General features: G+C 38.8%; 2 protein-coding genes across 2 annotated transcripts; both read right to left on the reverse strand.

The window, feature by feature from the left end:
- Positions 1-2,750: 2,750 nt before the first annotated feature.
- On the reverse strand, positions 2,751-8,172 carry LOC119497620 (protein FAM8A1-like). The gene is made up of 5 exons (XM_037785857.1): positions 7,692-8,172; positions 4,994-5,114; positions 4,736-4,859; positions 3,710-3,849; positions 2,751-3,602 (listed from the first exon to the last, which is right to left on the reverse strand). Exons 1-5 carry the CDS (start codon positions 8,134-8,136, stop codon positions 3,458-3,460), a joined length of 975 nt encoding a protein of 324 aa, XP_037641785.1. The 5' UTR covers positions 8,137-8,172; the 3' UTR covers positions 2,751-3,457.
- A 2,762-nt stretch (positions 8,173-10,934) lies between these two features.
- Positions 10,935-12,395, reverse strand: fabp4b (fatty acid binding protein 4b). Its single transcript, XM_037783489.1, has 4 exons — positions 12,184-12,395; positions 11,646-11,821; positions 11,238-11,339; positions 10,935-11,097 (listed from the first exon to the last, which is right to left on the reverse strand). Exons 1-4 carry the CDS (start codon positions 12,254-12,256, stop codon positions 11,044-11,046), a joined length of 405 nt encoding a protein of 134 aa, XP_037639417.1. The 5' UTR covers positions 12,257-12,395; the 3' UTR covers positions 10,935-11,043.
- Positions 12,396-15,591: the final 3,196 nt, after the last annotated feature.

A 15,591-nucleotide genomic window follows, 5' to 3' on the forward strand; every position in this document is an offset into this window, starting at 1 on the left:
CATAATCATTTTTGTACAATCGCTTATAGATAAAAAAAATTAGCCACCCTCAAGTCAATATTCAACACTGCGCTGAGATCAGTTAACATTGTCAGTGTATGTAAATGGCATTGTTAGTCCCAAAAGCCCTCAAACGAAGAACAAAAATTCCAAATGTGTGTGCACATTTATGCATTTATATGTATGTGTGCGTGTGTGTGTGTGTGTGTGTGCGTCACCCCATAACATAGTGTTTTGGAGCAGGCGTTTGCATCCCTCCCCATTCAACAGGTCTCCTCTTCATCAGCAGCCCTCTTCAGTCAGGCAGAACCCAGCCAGCCTGTAATTACTGACTCCACTTGAGAGGAATACCATCAGGCACACAGACACACTGGGAGAAACAACAACAACAACACATTTCAGTTCACAGCACCTTTACACGACTTCAAAACACCTGGAGCCTGCTGCTGTGTGTGTGTGTGTGTGTGTCTGCGGAGCAGCAGCCAGCTGCCATTTTAGTACATCTAATGAATGAATAATGACTTTAAGGACACACATTGTATCATTCACAGAGAATATTTGAGTCCAGTTGAGCCCAGACTGTTTACCTCATCCCTTTGCCCTGTCCGTGGCTCTGTTCAGACACAGACACATGGCTGTCAGAGAAAGCTGTGAGCCCTTCATGCTGCCTGTAGATGACTCCCTTGTTAAAAGAGCCAGGAACTCAGGCTGGACACCTCACCAACGCAACGCCGTATGGCACGCCATGTGGCAGCTAGGAACTAGATTTGTCAAGCTTCAAACAAAAGACATCGAAAATTAAAAAGGCTAATGTTTTTGAGTTACATTCACCTCGTCTTCTCACTCCTTTATGTCTAAGTTCGCCTCCTCGGTCTATAGAGTGATATATAATTGAACAAAGGATGGATGGACCTTACATTTATCTTATCAAGTCAGTGGAAATAGCAGGAATCAATTCTCAGCACTGCCATTATTAGTGCAACAAAAGGATTCATAGACACAAGGGTGATCTTTACCGTGATTTAAATAAATTATTAGTGTTTTAATAACAACTGATTGCTTTTTGTTATTCACTACAAGGGATGTGAGGTTTATTGCAACATTCACACAAAGGTCTGTCATAAACTTCAGTAATAATTGTTCCCTTGAGCTTTTCTAAAAATCTTCCTCCTACACATTCCCCTTTGGATACGAGCCAGAGCATGTTGATACAAAAATAGATTATAAACATGCCTCAACTCCAAATAGCGCTACACTCACTCATCAGTATACAGTAGTGCAGTAATGGTGATGGGTTAATGTCTGCCCACACTTTTCTGCTCCTCAGTAAAGCCCTTCACCACTATGAATTAGATTATTCCGTCGCCTGCAGTAATGGCATGGTGCATGGCAGCAGCATGTGGGGGGGGGGCGGGGGGAGGGGGTCGCCCTGTAATCTGGGAGCACCATCTGTGGCTGTCAGCTGAAGCTGCCACTTAGTGGGCCTAACACAATCACCACGTCAACACTTTGGCAACAATTGGAGCTTCAACGTGTCCTCTCCGAGTATAAGGTGACTTGCCAGAAAAGAGAAATGTCTTGAAACGAGTCCCTCAATTTAGTACAGAATGACTTGTTTCTGGACCGACGGTTGACTGTGAGTGACTTTCTGTGGTGCCACACAGGCAGATTTTTGTTTAAAATAATGCATGAAGGCAACTGTGCTGTGGGTTTATTCAACCCAGAGTAATGTCTGCATGACCAACAAACACACACTAGGTGGAGCCAAACTCCTGAAGAATTTATGATCACTGTAATATACCATTTTTACAATTCCAGCTTCTCACAACAGAGCAAATACTCAATTAAATTACCGTATTCATGGATTGCAAAGATTATGTTACAAGGTCAATTTATTATGACATATTTAACACCTAGACATCATATTTTCTTAAAGAAATAAGAGTGGCATATATTCCCAAGTTTCTACTGTGGAAGTAGAGTGCAATTTGGACAAACTGATAAACTTACTGTGGCATACTGGGACATAGAAATGGGTGGTTAAGTAAAGTAAAAACCATCATAGTCTCTTAGGTGGTTAGGACCATCACAAGCTTCCAGAGCAGCTTCAATGCACCTTTGCATATATTATACAATCACACCGGTGGAGACTTTTCAAAAAACGTATTTGCTAATTTTGGTGTTTTGACAATGTTGGAGGAGAGCAATGTTTAAAAAGGGTCGTGCCTAGATGGTTACCCACAAGTTGCAAAAATGTGTGAAAACTCTTTTGAGACTGCCTGACGATCTATTCTAACCTTAACCATTCAAGGTCAATGCCTGACCTTAACCATCTCGCTAGAGTTTCACAATTTGTGGGTTACCTTCTTGACACAACCTCTTATAAGTCAGTCCAAAATCTCCCAAAGGTCTTTGGTTGAGATTTGGTGACTGACATCAAACTATTCAGTGACCCCTTCGTGCCCTGTATGGAGGCTCCTGCATTTACTGTTTCTCCACCCTCTGACTACTTTTTAGGGTATATGAATTTTTTTCCTAATGAAGCGTTGACATATAAAATACTGTAACTATTATTAGTTCCAACACAAACTGATATACACACCCCTTACATGAGGCAAATACTGTATAATAGCATGCTAATGAGTCAATGCAGCTTAAGTTAACAAAACATAATGAGGCAACCTGATTAGTACCAAAACATTGCAAATGATCAAATAGCAGACAAACGGCTAAGAGACAGATGTCAAACATGCAGGGAAATAGTGGTGGTTTCATTTAATCTCCTTGAATGCAAAAAACAGTTAATCACATAAAATGTGTCATACATAACGTTAACTTTTCAGTTACACACATGCTGTAAGAGTAAAAGGAAGATCAATTGTGATCAGGTTTACATTTCCTTTTCGATACATTTAAATGTGCCTTAGAACCACCGGTCACGAGGCATCACTCCTGCAGTGGTGAAGGTCGACAACCTCAGAATTGAAAAGTCTGAGTAAAACAACTCTTAAGACAAAATTGTAATACAAAGAGATACTGAAGGTATAATCTCATGAATGCATGACTAGCAACTTCAATACTGAGTGACACGAGACATTCACCCTTAATCTGGAAGATTAGTATTTAAAAAGAGGCAAATGTTGTGTTAATGAAAAGGTGGCATATACCGTCATTATTCCTGTCTTCAAAAGGATTTGGCACAGGAACAGTATCTGAAAGCAGCATGTAGAAATACATGCAGAAATACAGTATGTGTCCGAGACAAACCCAATCAGTAGGGAACTGAAATTGTTCATACTGATGTGCATCAAACTCTCTGCAACCATCTTAATGCTCCTGCGTGTTCTGACGATACCTTTGAAATGCGGATGTCCGAGTTCTGCAAGCATTTTTAAAAAAACACACACACAGTGCCTGCTCAATATTAGTGTAGGACTCTCTTCGGGGTTCTTCTGCGTCATCTGATCCTGGAGCGCTTGACAACAATTGTACCAGCTACCATATCATACACAGTCCTGTTGTGCTGGAAGAACAGTAGCGTGATGAAAGCCGGGAAAAAGAAGGCGATTGAAAAGTTCTTGTTCAAGGCTCGGACAGTTGATCTGCGGAGGCAGACAGAAGCTGTGATTACAACACATACAAGAGAGAGCAACAGGGTTATGTTTATGATGAACATATTGAAAGATAACCTTTAAAATTTGCTACTCACGCAGACAGAGAGACATTAGTTGCTGGCACTACAAGCACCCTGTTGGGCTGAACCAGAACTGATGAGTCACATGTAACAACTCTGAGTCCAACGAGAAACTTCCCTGGAGTGGCTCCTCCTGCTCCCCAAATGCACACAATCTGAAGGGAGAATGGTGTAAGAGCCGTCACTTAATTGCACGGGGGCCTTTCCAAAATTTACAAAGAGACAGCTGGCAGTTAAAGGGATAGTTTGGATGTTTTGAAGTGGGGTTGTTTGAGTTCCTTATCCATGGTCAGTGTATTACCTACAGTAGATGACGGTCTGCACGTCCCCAGTTTGGAGAAGCAGACAGGAGTTACCGAACCGAAGCAAAGCAAGGTACTGCTGTGGACGGGGCCGGCAACAAAACGTATTTTAGCCACCTAAAAGAAAGGCCCGCCTAAAAAAATAATATTAGTTTAAGTATACGCTATATTTAGAATATTTTTCCCAGCTTACATTGCCGTGAGACAGCTATACAGTCTATGTTTCTGACGGAGAACTGAAGATGTTATCTATGCTCTCGCCAAAGCAACCAGACTCCATTGCTAAAAGTAGTGATTTTACCTTGCAGAACACTGGAGGTCTACTACTGCCTCAATCAGTTAGTTTGTTTGTGTTATTGTGGTATTGTGGTTTCACCAAAGTCACAAAATATCACAAACAAACTAACGAGGTCTGCGAGGTAAAATTACAGGTTTTATCAATGGAGTCTGGTGGCTTTGGCGAGAGCATAAATAACGGCTTCAGTTCCCCGACGGCAAGGAAAACCGGTGAAAATATTTTAAATATATCTTACACTTGAACAGATAGATTTTTTGTGGTGAACACGTTTTGCTGGGGGTCTGCCGAACGTCATCTACCGCAGGTAATAAACTGATTATGGTTAAGTACCTCATACAACCCCACTTCAAAACACCCAAACCCTCCCTTTAAGGTTGAGACCACCGTTTTGTCTCACCTTAACTGTATTAGTATGCGGAAAACTTTTATACGAGTGCTTACCTCATAAAAACATACTAATATCCGGTACACAAGTGCAACAAGCATCATTTTCTGTAGCTCCTCCATCGATGTGTCCTCATCTATTTCCTCCACTATAAAATGCATGGCGAACTTGGAAACATCCCTGAAAAGCAAAGTCAAATATTTCTATGATATTAATCCAAAGAGTGTTTTTTCAATTACAGTTTTTTTAAAGAGCTGAAAAAACACAGGCCTAATCATTATGTCATCACAACTGCAGATATTAAAGAAACTCACTTGATTCCACTCAGATGCATAATACTGATGATTATGGTTGCTTTGATGAAAAACAGTATGAAGAAATCCACCATCTCAGCCAAAAGTCTTTGGAGAGGTGAAGGAATGCTATACTCCCGACCTGGTGAAAAGAAGCAGAAAAGCAAACACCCTAATATTACAACCATAAAGTGAAACCTTTCTCATAGGTGCCGCTGTAACAGTCCCCACTGTGAGGCTTTCCACAAGATGTAGGAACCAGGCTGCATGGTTTGCTCTCATTCAGCCACAAGCATTTGGGGATGTTGGGTGATAATAAGGCCTGGCACACGGTTGGAGTTCCAGCTCATCCCATAAGTGTTCAATGGGAAATTTAACATGAACTAACCATGTCAATAATGTGGTCAAACCAATCCATCATTTGGTATGGTTTAAGGCTGACCCAGATGATTCGAAGCTTCGACCATTGCCATGTTAATTGACCTCCAAATCAGTATTCGAATGCTTTGTTTTTCTTTTTAAAATAAGTATGTAATAATACAGTATAAATCCCCAAATAGCCCATGAATTAAGGAATAATCCCACAACATTATTCATATTCAATATGAATTATTATTAGTTATTCTCAGACAGATATCGCTGTTTGTTGTGTGTAGAGGTGTGTGTGTGTGTACAGTAGTGTGTCAGCGGCATTGTGGCAATGGGGGAGATGGAGACAGACAGACATAAGAAAGTGTAAGCCTGCTGCGCCGTGCCATGCCGCAAAGCTACGGATATCTTTGAATATTTCCCACCGAAGCTTTCGAAGCCCTAGAATGGTTATTGTCACGTTTTGTTTGGTTTATGGAACATGAAGATTTACCTGTAACTCATTTGCTTACACGCTAATAAATACAATACGAGGAGAACAACGACGCAGAGGTAAAATCACAAATCCACAGTGATTAAAAGACATGGAGACATTTATCTAATGTTTCCAAAAACTAGAGGAACACCTTGTGTCACTTTGGTTGGCTCAGTTAAGGCCATTATGATACCATTTTTTTTATTAATCAATCAATCGACAGAAATTTGCACATAAAATTCCTCCAATGGGAACATTACTCATCACAAACATATGACATGATGAAGCTTTTCATGTTACTGTAACTGCACCACAACTGGGCAGTTACAGTAAAGCATCCTACGCTCTTCTCTCCAGTAAGGCTTAATGATCAGGCTGTTGAGGCTGTTGGCACGGTACTGGATGACAGGCTAACATTTGAGACTCAGGTGGACGCTGGATGTAATAAAGCTCATCAGCGGATGTATTTTTACCGTAAACTTTGTAGTTTTATGGTGGACAACACTTTTATGAAAATGTTTTATTCTTGTTTTATCGAGTCTGTCTTGACGTTCTCTTTTATCAGCTGGTATGGGTTGCTTACCCTCAAAAACAGGAACAGGTGGCAGGGTATAATTAAAGTGTGCAGCAAAATTGCAGGCACCACCCTGAATGACTTGACTCCTCTATTCCAAAGTAGGACCTTGAAGAAGGTTCAGTCAGTCCTAGCTGATCCTATAGCCATCCCCTGTCCATTGAGATCAGGTTTCTCCCGTCAGGCCGCAGATAGTCTGCCTACATGTAGGACCAATAGGCTCAGAAATTATTTTGTTCCGACTGCCATTGGTTTCCTAAACAATGCCCTGTAATGTTGTATGTTGTAAGCTTTTGTATGTATTGCCTTTAATAGGTGTAATGGCAATTTTCATATCATATATCCTTTAGATAATCTCAGGGCCTCACATGTTCATCTTTGTCACCATAGGACAGTGACCTGACATTTTAGATCTCTGTAACTGCAAACAACAGATTGCTGAAATACTTGTTATGTCTTGTGATGCTCTGTTGTCTGCTGTGTGCTGACATATTGATACACTTTCTATCCTTCTCTTCCTTTCTTCTTTGCACTTATCTTCATGTTATGCTTTAAATGTATAAATACTGACTACTCTTTGTATTCGGGGCTCACTTGCCACAGTCCACAACAGGTGGCTGTGCTCGTGAGTCCATCTGCAGATGTTTTAGTTATTAATGTATGCCTTTTTATTAAATTCACTGAAAGACAAGTTGTTACGTTGGTTTGTGTCTTGTTTTAACAGAAACTGCCACCACATAGGCTATTTATTGTATTTGTTTGATGACTGTGTGGTACTGCTGACTGTACAACAAATTGCCCCTAGGGGATAATAAAGTTATCCTTGACCTTTGACCGGGCTGTATAGAGGGGAGTACACCTGTACAAATGTGAAATTGATGTGCCAGCATGGCTTGTGCATATAGTTTGCAACACTGGCACTGCATATAATCATCATCAATCACATAGATCATTCCTGATGATGTGACCCAAATATCTTACTTTGTTCACCACATTTAGCATTAAAAAAACTAAGGAAAATGTTGCTTAGGATCCTGATTGGTTTTAGCAGTCATGATAACACTCTTTTTAGAGTTCAATGTCATACTGCACACCATAACTGGAGCAGACTCTGAGTAGCTGTTGTTGCCTACATAACAAAAGGTGCAGTCAACCTGTCAACCTTTGAACACACCTTTATATGATGTTAAAAATACAATAACTCTGGAGTGTTTGTACCATTGTTTTCTGGCAACCTGGGGTGTCTCACATGTCATACAACCTGAGGACTAAAGGGGGGACTCAGAGCCAGCAGCTTGTACCTGGTCTCTGAGCGTTTCCATCCTGCTGCTGCTGCTGCTGCTGAGCGGCTGCTGCTGCTCCTCCAGCCGCCTCACCTGCCGCCCTGGAGGTGACGGCAGGTGGGTACGGCGACAGCGGGAGACCAAACGGGCCGTTATACCAGTTCTGTGAGTTGATATCAAGCGGTGTGGACGTCGTCCCGTCGTCTGACTGTAGGTAATACGGGCAGGACATGGCTGACGCTGCCATCCAGCTCTGCCAGCTGACATATCCGGAGTAGTACTGCCACATCCAGCCCTGCAGCTTCACGCAGTACTCCGTCGTGGCGTCTTTCTCGCTCTCCACATTGTTGTGGTTGCCTATTCGCTTGGTGACCTCGTCAACGAGCGGGTTAACCGCGTTAGCAGCGAAAGGTTTCTTCTTTTCCTCATCGACTTCCATGTTTGTGTTGTCTTCATCCGCCATGTTTTGATGATGGCGACGCGTCACGTAGGACGTCACTCCGGGATCATTTCATCTCTGGATGAAGACAAAATAAGTATAAAGTGAATATTATGATAGAGAAAACATATTTTTTTGGGAGGTATATTTACTTAAAGGTGATTAAATATTTATTTGCTAAAGACACACAAACTAACAAAACTCTTGTCCACTTCAAGACAAAATGTCTCCCCCCCCTCCAATTAGATTAGTGGTACTGCCCAGTTTTTACCTGTTGTTACACGAATCGGCCGCAAGGGGGTGGCATTTCTGCGAGATAAGATAAGAGATAAGATATTCCTTTATTAGTCCTGCAGTAGGGAAATTTGCAGTGTACAGCAGCAAAGGGGATTGTGCAAAAAACAAGAGTAAAAAAAAAAAGAGCTAAACAAAGTGTAACAAAATATGAACCATTTAAATAGAAGGAAGTATTGAGCTGTAGGCTGTAATTATCAAAATTAAAATGAAAAAATGCTTGAAACATTTTAGTTTATATGTAATGAGTCTATAATATATTACATTTTCACTTTCTTAAATAACTGACGAAGAATATTGAACTTTTTTGCAATATTCAAATTTTTTGAGCTGCACCTGTATATACAGTATTGACAATAAACAGACTATTAACAAAATTGCACAAGTGGGAAATGATATTGCACATTGAGAATGAAAAGAAATTCCACCTGAAAATATTGCACAGTATGAATTACACCTGAGTAGTAATAGTGATAATGATATTGCACAGTCATTATACAGTATAGTGCAGTTATTGTCAGTTTTTGGTGTGTCTACTGTGATAGAGATAGAGGCTGCAGTGAGATTATGACATTTGTGGTTCTTCAAATTCTTCAAAATGTTATAATTAAAATGAGCAATTAATGCAGAAAAGAAACGTTTCAGCCTTATTTTTATTTATTTATTTTTTACTTTATTGCTATTAATACAAATTAACTGGCAATTAATCATCAGAAAACAAAACCGCCTTGAGACTGGACCTCACCTGACATACATGTACACAAAAACAAAGTAACGCCACATATGGATGGAGTGGACACACATCCACCCACATACATACCTACAAAAAATATACATCAAAGACAATTAAGTACAGGATTCCTGACTAAGGTATTCTTTAAATAACATCCATCTCCTTTTAAAAATAGGCAATTTTAGTTGTACCTGTACCCATCATGTACACCTGTTTGACTTTTTGTAACCATTGAGCAATTGTGGGAGGGTTATTCTTCATCCAGTTAATAGTGATTATTTTTTCTTGCAACCATCAATAAGATATGCAAAACATAGCACTGATCTGTGGTTTCAGCCTTATTTTAAAAACTATTTTAATAATGTATTGCTGCAAAAAATGGCTGTTGCTATTTGCTGTTAGAACAGTTTGAAATATCACTTTAGGTCCTGGTAACTTGAGGCACTTATTTTTTATGTATGATAGATTAAATGGTTAATTAATTACAACCAATAGATTAATTTCATTTTTTTTTTTTTTTAATAATTTGACAAAAATGAAATAATTAAAACATGTTTGTGCATAGCCACTGGGTCATTTCAACAAAGCAGCCAAGTCAAACAAGGACAAATTTAAAGAATTCATCAGCTCATGGTGTGATTATGTTTAAAGGAGGTCTGCTTCTTAAAGCCTTCACCCACACACTACCCCGAGTAAGCTTAATCCTTAACAATAGGGTATTCAGAAATCTAAAATGAGTTTGGGAGAACTGAACCTCCTCTGCAAATCCTCACTCCCGCTGTGCATTTGTACATAACTTAAGAAAACTTAAATTTTTCAGTTTTACAGTTAAATTGAAAATCTATTTAGATATTTCCACCAAATTGCACATATTCAAAAAAACATTAATTTATCATTATGTTCCCAAGACATTTGCAAAATGCCTAAAACAATGTTCGTGTGTGTGCACGTGGCATAGTCTTATATAATGTGGCACTCGAGACAACAAATCAGATTTTCATTAGTAAGTACTACATTGTTGCCCGAGCACCACCCGGGGTTACAGCCATCCACTAAAGCCTGGAAATCTGTTAGAGGATTTGGGATCTAAACCTACTGCCCCAAAGAACCCTAATTAACACAAATTATGTGCACTTGCTTGAACTCCACGTCTGTGCGTCCAAGACGAAGGGCCTGGCACAAATGAGGTCACTACCCTGACCCCAAGCAGGGATTTGGCCTTCCCACCTCATCATGAGGACAGCTCTGATAGGACATGTTGCTTTTCCTTGTTTGAACAAAAGACCTCTGTAAAGCCCCCCCCTATTAGCCCATGCCTAATAGCTTTAAAGACTGTAATAATGACTTGCTATAAGGAGTTTAAAAATTGTTAACAGGCCATTGTACACCAACCCAAACTTGCCTTTTAAATACTAACAGGCATCGGGGCTTAATTTAAAAAAATAAAATAAATAACCCCAGATCCTAATGAGCACATGGTTATAGTTGAAAATTAAGGTCAGTGTCCTCATTTACTGACAGTTATTGTCAATTTATGAACTCAGATGATTAGTTTAAATATTTTTTGCATTAATAGCTAAATACACATGTGCACCAATTTAAGTGGAGTTTTAATTTTAGAAACACTGGACATCGGTGTATACTAGCATTTGACATTCAACGCTCTCCTAAAGACTGGTCCATTGAAGAGGACAAAATAAAAAAAAATGATAAATCATGCTGGCATTTGAATCCACATAATGTACACTCAATAAAGAACAATGTTTGGTATATTCATGCACAACCATTACACATATTGAAGGGTCACAGTTCAGACTTTATTGGCATGTTTGGCAATGAGCTCAGTGCATTTGGTGTCTTTGTAATGAAACAGAGGTGCCAGTCTAAACTACTTTGAGTTTTAATTAAGTTCCTCGCTCATAGGTCCTCACTGCAACCACGTCATCCATGACACATTTCTGTTGAGACAATGTACAAAAGGTTAGAAATATTACATTATAATCCAAGGATAATGCAAATATAAATCACTTAACATTAGGAATGCATATCCACAAACATGCATGGTCTTAATAGCACAGACACTCAGTTAATTACTCACAGCTGTTAGTTTTCCATCTTGAATCTCTCGTTCTAGTGTCGTTTTCTTTCCATCCCACGACTGTAGTTGCACCAGTTTGCCATTCTCAAAAGTGATGGTGGTCTGAAGAAAGAAAAAAAAAAAGTCAGAAGCACTATAATATATAATAAGATTGATATAAAATGAGGCACATTTTTTGTATATAATATGTTTTTCCTGTATCTATACTGGCTTATTTTATATTAATATTAAGTTTGTTAAGTTTCTTTGTACCGAGTGTTATTATTGGGGATGTTTGTTCTGTTGTTTCAAAATGAACAAAAAAAAATAAAATAAATATAATATTGCAAAAAAAAAAAAAAAAAAAAAAACATACATATGCATTAAAAATAAAAAATAAAAAATTAGGCTGACACAAGATGAACCCACCTTGGTCTTTCGGCCGTCTGCAGTCGTCTCCTCGAACTCCTCGCTCAGCTTGAACTTGATCTCTGTGGTCTTGAAGGTGGTTTCAGACTTCATTGAAACCAGCCCTGCATCGTCCACGCTGATCACCAGGTTGGGCTTTGCCATGTTGCCCATCTGCCTGGTGGCGAAGCTCACACCTGCAACACAATGGAGGGTTAATAAGCATGCTGTCTGATAAATGATGCTGAAATAGATCTGCTTACATGCTGCCGAATCTCCCACCCTTACATTTAGACATTTAACGCATCATTATTAAACATCATCCTCAATTTACAATAATGTTACATTTTTTTCAGTATTATATTTATTGTTTTGTTCATTTTGAGACAACAGAACAAACATTCACAAACGTCCCCAATAATAACACTCTCAGTACAAAGAAACTTCATATTAATATAAAATAAGCCAGTATAGATACAGGAAAAACATTCTATACAAAAAAATAGATATATAGGTAAAAAGAATATAGCTCAATAATGTTAATTAAATGAGTCCCTACCAATTGCCTTCATGTATTCATCAAAGTTCTCGCTGGAAGTCAGAGTCCAGGTTCCAACAAACTGCTCGACCATGATGCTTGAAGAAGATTTGATTTCAGTCTGCTGCAGAAACACACAAGATACTTCAGGGTCTCCTGTTTCACCGGTGAAGCGCAGAGAGACTGACGCTCAGCAGAAATCACATATTTGAAGCCTGGTCGGACACGTGCTTGATTCAGGGATCAGCCAATCAAGAGCAGGTGCTGATGTTGCCGTGGAAACGAGCGGATTAGAGGGGGCGTGGCTTGTAGATCAGATTTTCATGATGATGTTTGATAGGTGAGTGATGAAATGTGAGTTTAGTGCAGCATTAATTCATTAAAGAGGTGGAAAAAAGAGGATTTGGTGTTTGGTTGCATGTCGCCCCTGCAGAAGGAAAGATGCAGACGAATTTATTTGAACAAGAATAGAAAAATGATAATCAAATAAACAATAGAAAACTAAAATTATATTAATTAATTAAATTTAAAAAAATTATAATATAATCTAATATATATATATATATATATATATATAATAAAATAAGATTATTATTATTATTATTATTGATAATAATAATAATAATAATAATAATAATAATAGTAATAACAATAATAATAATAATAATAATAATAATAATAATAATAACAATAATAATGAAAATAATAGTAATAATAATAGTAATAGATAAAATGAGAAAAAATAGAAAAAAATATTTCAAAAGCTATCTGTAATACGGAAACAAAATTTTAGCTTTTTGTATGTGAAATTTATCCATTAAGAGTATGAGATTCACTATACAACAGAGTTAACAGAGTTAATGTTACATTCAAATGTAGTTGTAATGTCTTTCCCCACAATTGGAACAGAATGCCAATTTTTATTCAAAATAAATTATTGTAGATCTGTCTAAAACTTATTAAACTAATATTACCTTATGCCAGCAAAAAGCGCCCCTCCTTCTCTGAGTGAATGGTAATACTGATTTTGACCAGTAGATGGAGCATGTGAAAAGCAAATAGAATAGTTCTTAGAGGTTGTGTTCATAAGTGAGCATTTTAGCACACTTAGTAAAATATGCAAGTGTTGAAAAGCATCTCCAAATCAAAGTTAAACTTTTGTCATTGTACTTATGTTCATTCCTCGTGTATATTTTCCAACTTCATTAGAGCATATACAATGAATTAACATTTGAATTGCTTGACATTTAATACAAATTGCAAAATGTATTAAGTGTTGTAAGCCTACCAAAACCATGTTACAACATTATAGCAGAAAACTATCAGATATCAGTGGATTTGTGTAAAAAAGTCAGACTGTCGTGTACTGCCTCCCAGTGGTTTCTGTAATATATTACAGTAGGCCTTATATGTGGCCTTTTAAAACATGCAACCCAAAATACTAAACCCAAAGGCAAGTGAGTTAAAGTTGCATTTGAGAGGAAACAAAAATACAAAATCAAAAAGAAAACTAGTTCAAGGCTTTTGTATACTAAAACAATATGTCCTGAACAAGGGATCAACAAGCACAGACTCTGCTGCTGTATAATAGATGAGATTTCATTTATTTATGTAATTATTTATTTCATCTAAATCAACTCTATGAAAAACAGTGCAATGCAAAATGCAGACTGTGAATGCAGACAGTTTTGTTCATCAGACATTTGTTTGTTGAGGTGATATAACAGTTCACGAGTGCTGCTGATGGAGGTCTCAAGGAGATCAAAGTGAAAGAGTCTGCAGACAGAAATGATTGGAGATGCTCAGATGTAATCAGAAGCAGATCAGATGAGTGCCCTGTGACATATCTCCTCAGTGGATTAAAATGGATTCAGTTGCTAAATCCTCCTCTGATTGCCTCCCACCGTGCAATACCTTCACTTTTGGGTCTTTCAAACATTATTTGGGAGCAAAGTGCTTCTAAAAAAACACTTGAAACTGATTTGTCACTGCCTGCAACTTATGAAATGGTTGTCAAAACATGGAAGCCTGCAAATAAAAGACAAAACAAGTTTAGTAAGGTTGTTACTGCTTTTGCAAACTGTGCATTGTTTGTTTTAATGCAGTATGTCTTCACACAGGACATGAACCCTACGCGGGCCTACAATTCTGCTTTAACAACTGTAAGAACCTTTTTTATTATTCTATCGTAAGCCGAAAATAGTTCAAACAGAAATAGCAAAGCTCTTTCGGTTACATAATAAGTAAGAATAATAAGTAAGCTGACAGTGAGTACAAGTGGAGTGAAATGTCCCCTGAGAACCCATTTTTATCCTGCCCACTCTAAGAAGAAGAAGATTGTTTGCAGTTCTAAATGAGTTACTATGGCAACCAGGTTCTGCATGCATCATAATTTAGTCCTTGTGTTTCTAGCTTTTGATGAGAGATGCTAATTTGTATTAATATTTATTAAACTGTCCAAGAGCATGCAGTATAACATACGTGACGACCCTTTTGAGGTGGATTCACCCTTTTATCACGGCAGACGCTTGATGTATAATTCAAAATTAGCCGTCAATATGAAACCAGAGGAGCTGAAATCAATGCGCGCCATACAGAAAGGGCCGTAATGATGCTGTCACATGGCTGCAATATTTGATTTCATGGTCCAAAAGCATTAATTATTCATTAACTTCAATGACAGGCGGTAATGATGTGATAGCCAAACAGGCCAGGCTGTGATATATCATGGAATGTTGTTTACCAATCCAATAAGCCGATTACTTGTTGTTCTGTCACCCGGGGGGGGGGGGGTTTCTGCGTACATACACAGGTGCCATCCAGCAGGCGCAGGGCCTGTCTAATGAACATGAACTCTCACTGGCAGCCACAGAGAAGTCCTTTCCTCCTGGTTTTCATCAACACTTCAGCCCCCATTGATGGGAGAACAGTGGCCACGGACAAAAGCTGTATATACTGTACAAACACAGCTCTGAGCGGCAGCACACTGACTCATTCTTCAGTGTGTGTGAGAACGGAGGGGGACCCCTTTCAGCTCCTTTGTGTTGGTGTCTGTCAACAGTGTAGTTGGAGGCAGAGCCCATTGTGGCGGCCAGTGTTTCGTATTGACACAGGGCCTCGCTCAGCTTGTTCCCAGGGTCCAACCTGAGGACTCATGAATAATGGAGAGAGGATCCTCAGGGCCAAGGGCAAAGGAGTTCGCAAGTCTGACTGTGGGCTCGTTATAAACCTAAACTACAGCTTTATACGCCGGCAGGCAGGTAAAACTAAGATCACAGCCGACCATGTGGACGCTGACCTTTGCTGCAACTCCCTGCAGTTAATGATCTGTGAGAATCTGGCTTCATAAAGTACAATAAATGGAATATCACCTATTTCCAGATCATGCAAGTATTTAATTGTATTCCCCCCCTTCTAAGCTTAAACTGT

This window comes from Sebastes umbrosus, chromosome 11 (assembly GCF_015220745.1).
Source record: "Sebastes umbrosus isolate fSebUmb1 chromosome 11, fSebUmb1.pri, whole genome shotgun sequence".
Lineage (NCBI taxonomy): Eukaryota > Metazoa > Chordata > Actinopteri > Perciformes > Sebastidae > Sebastes > Sebastes umbrosus.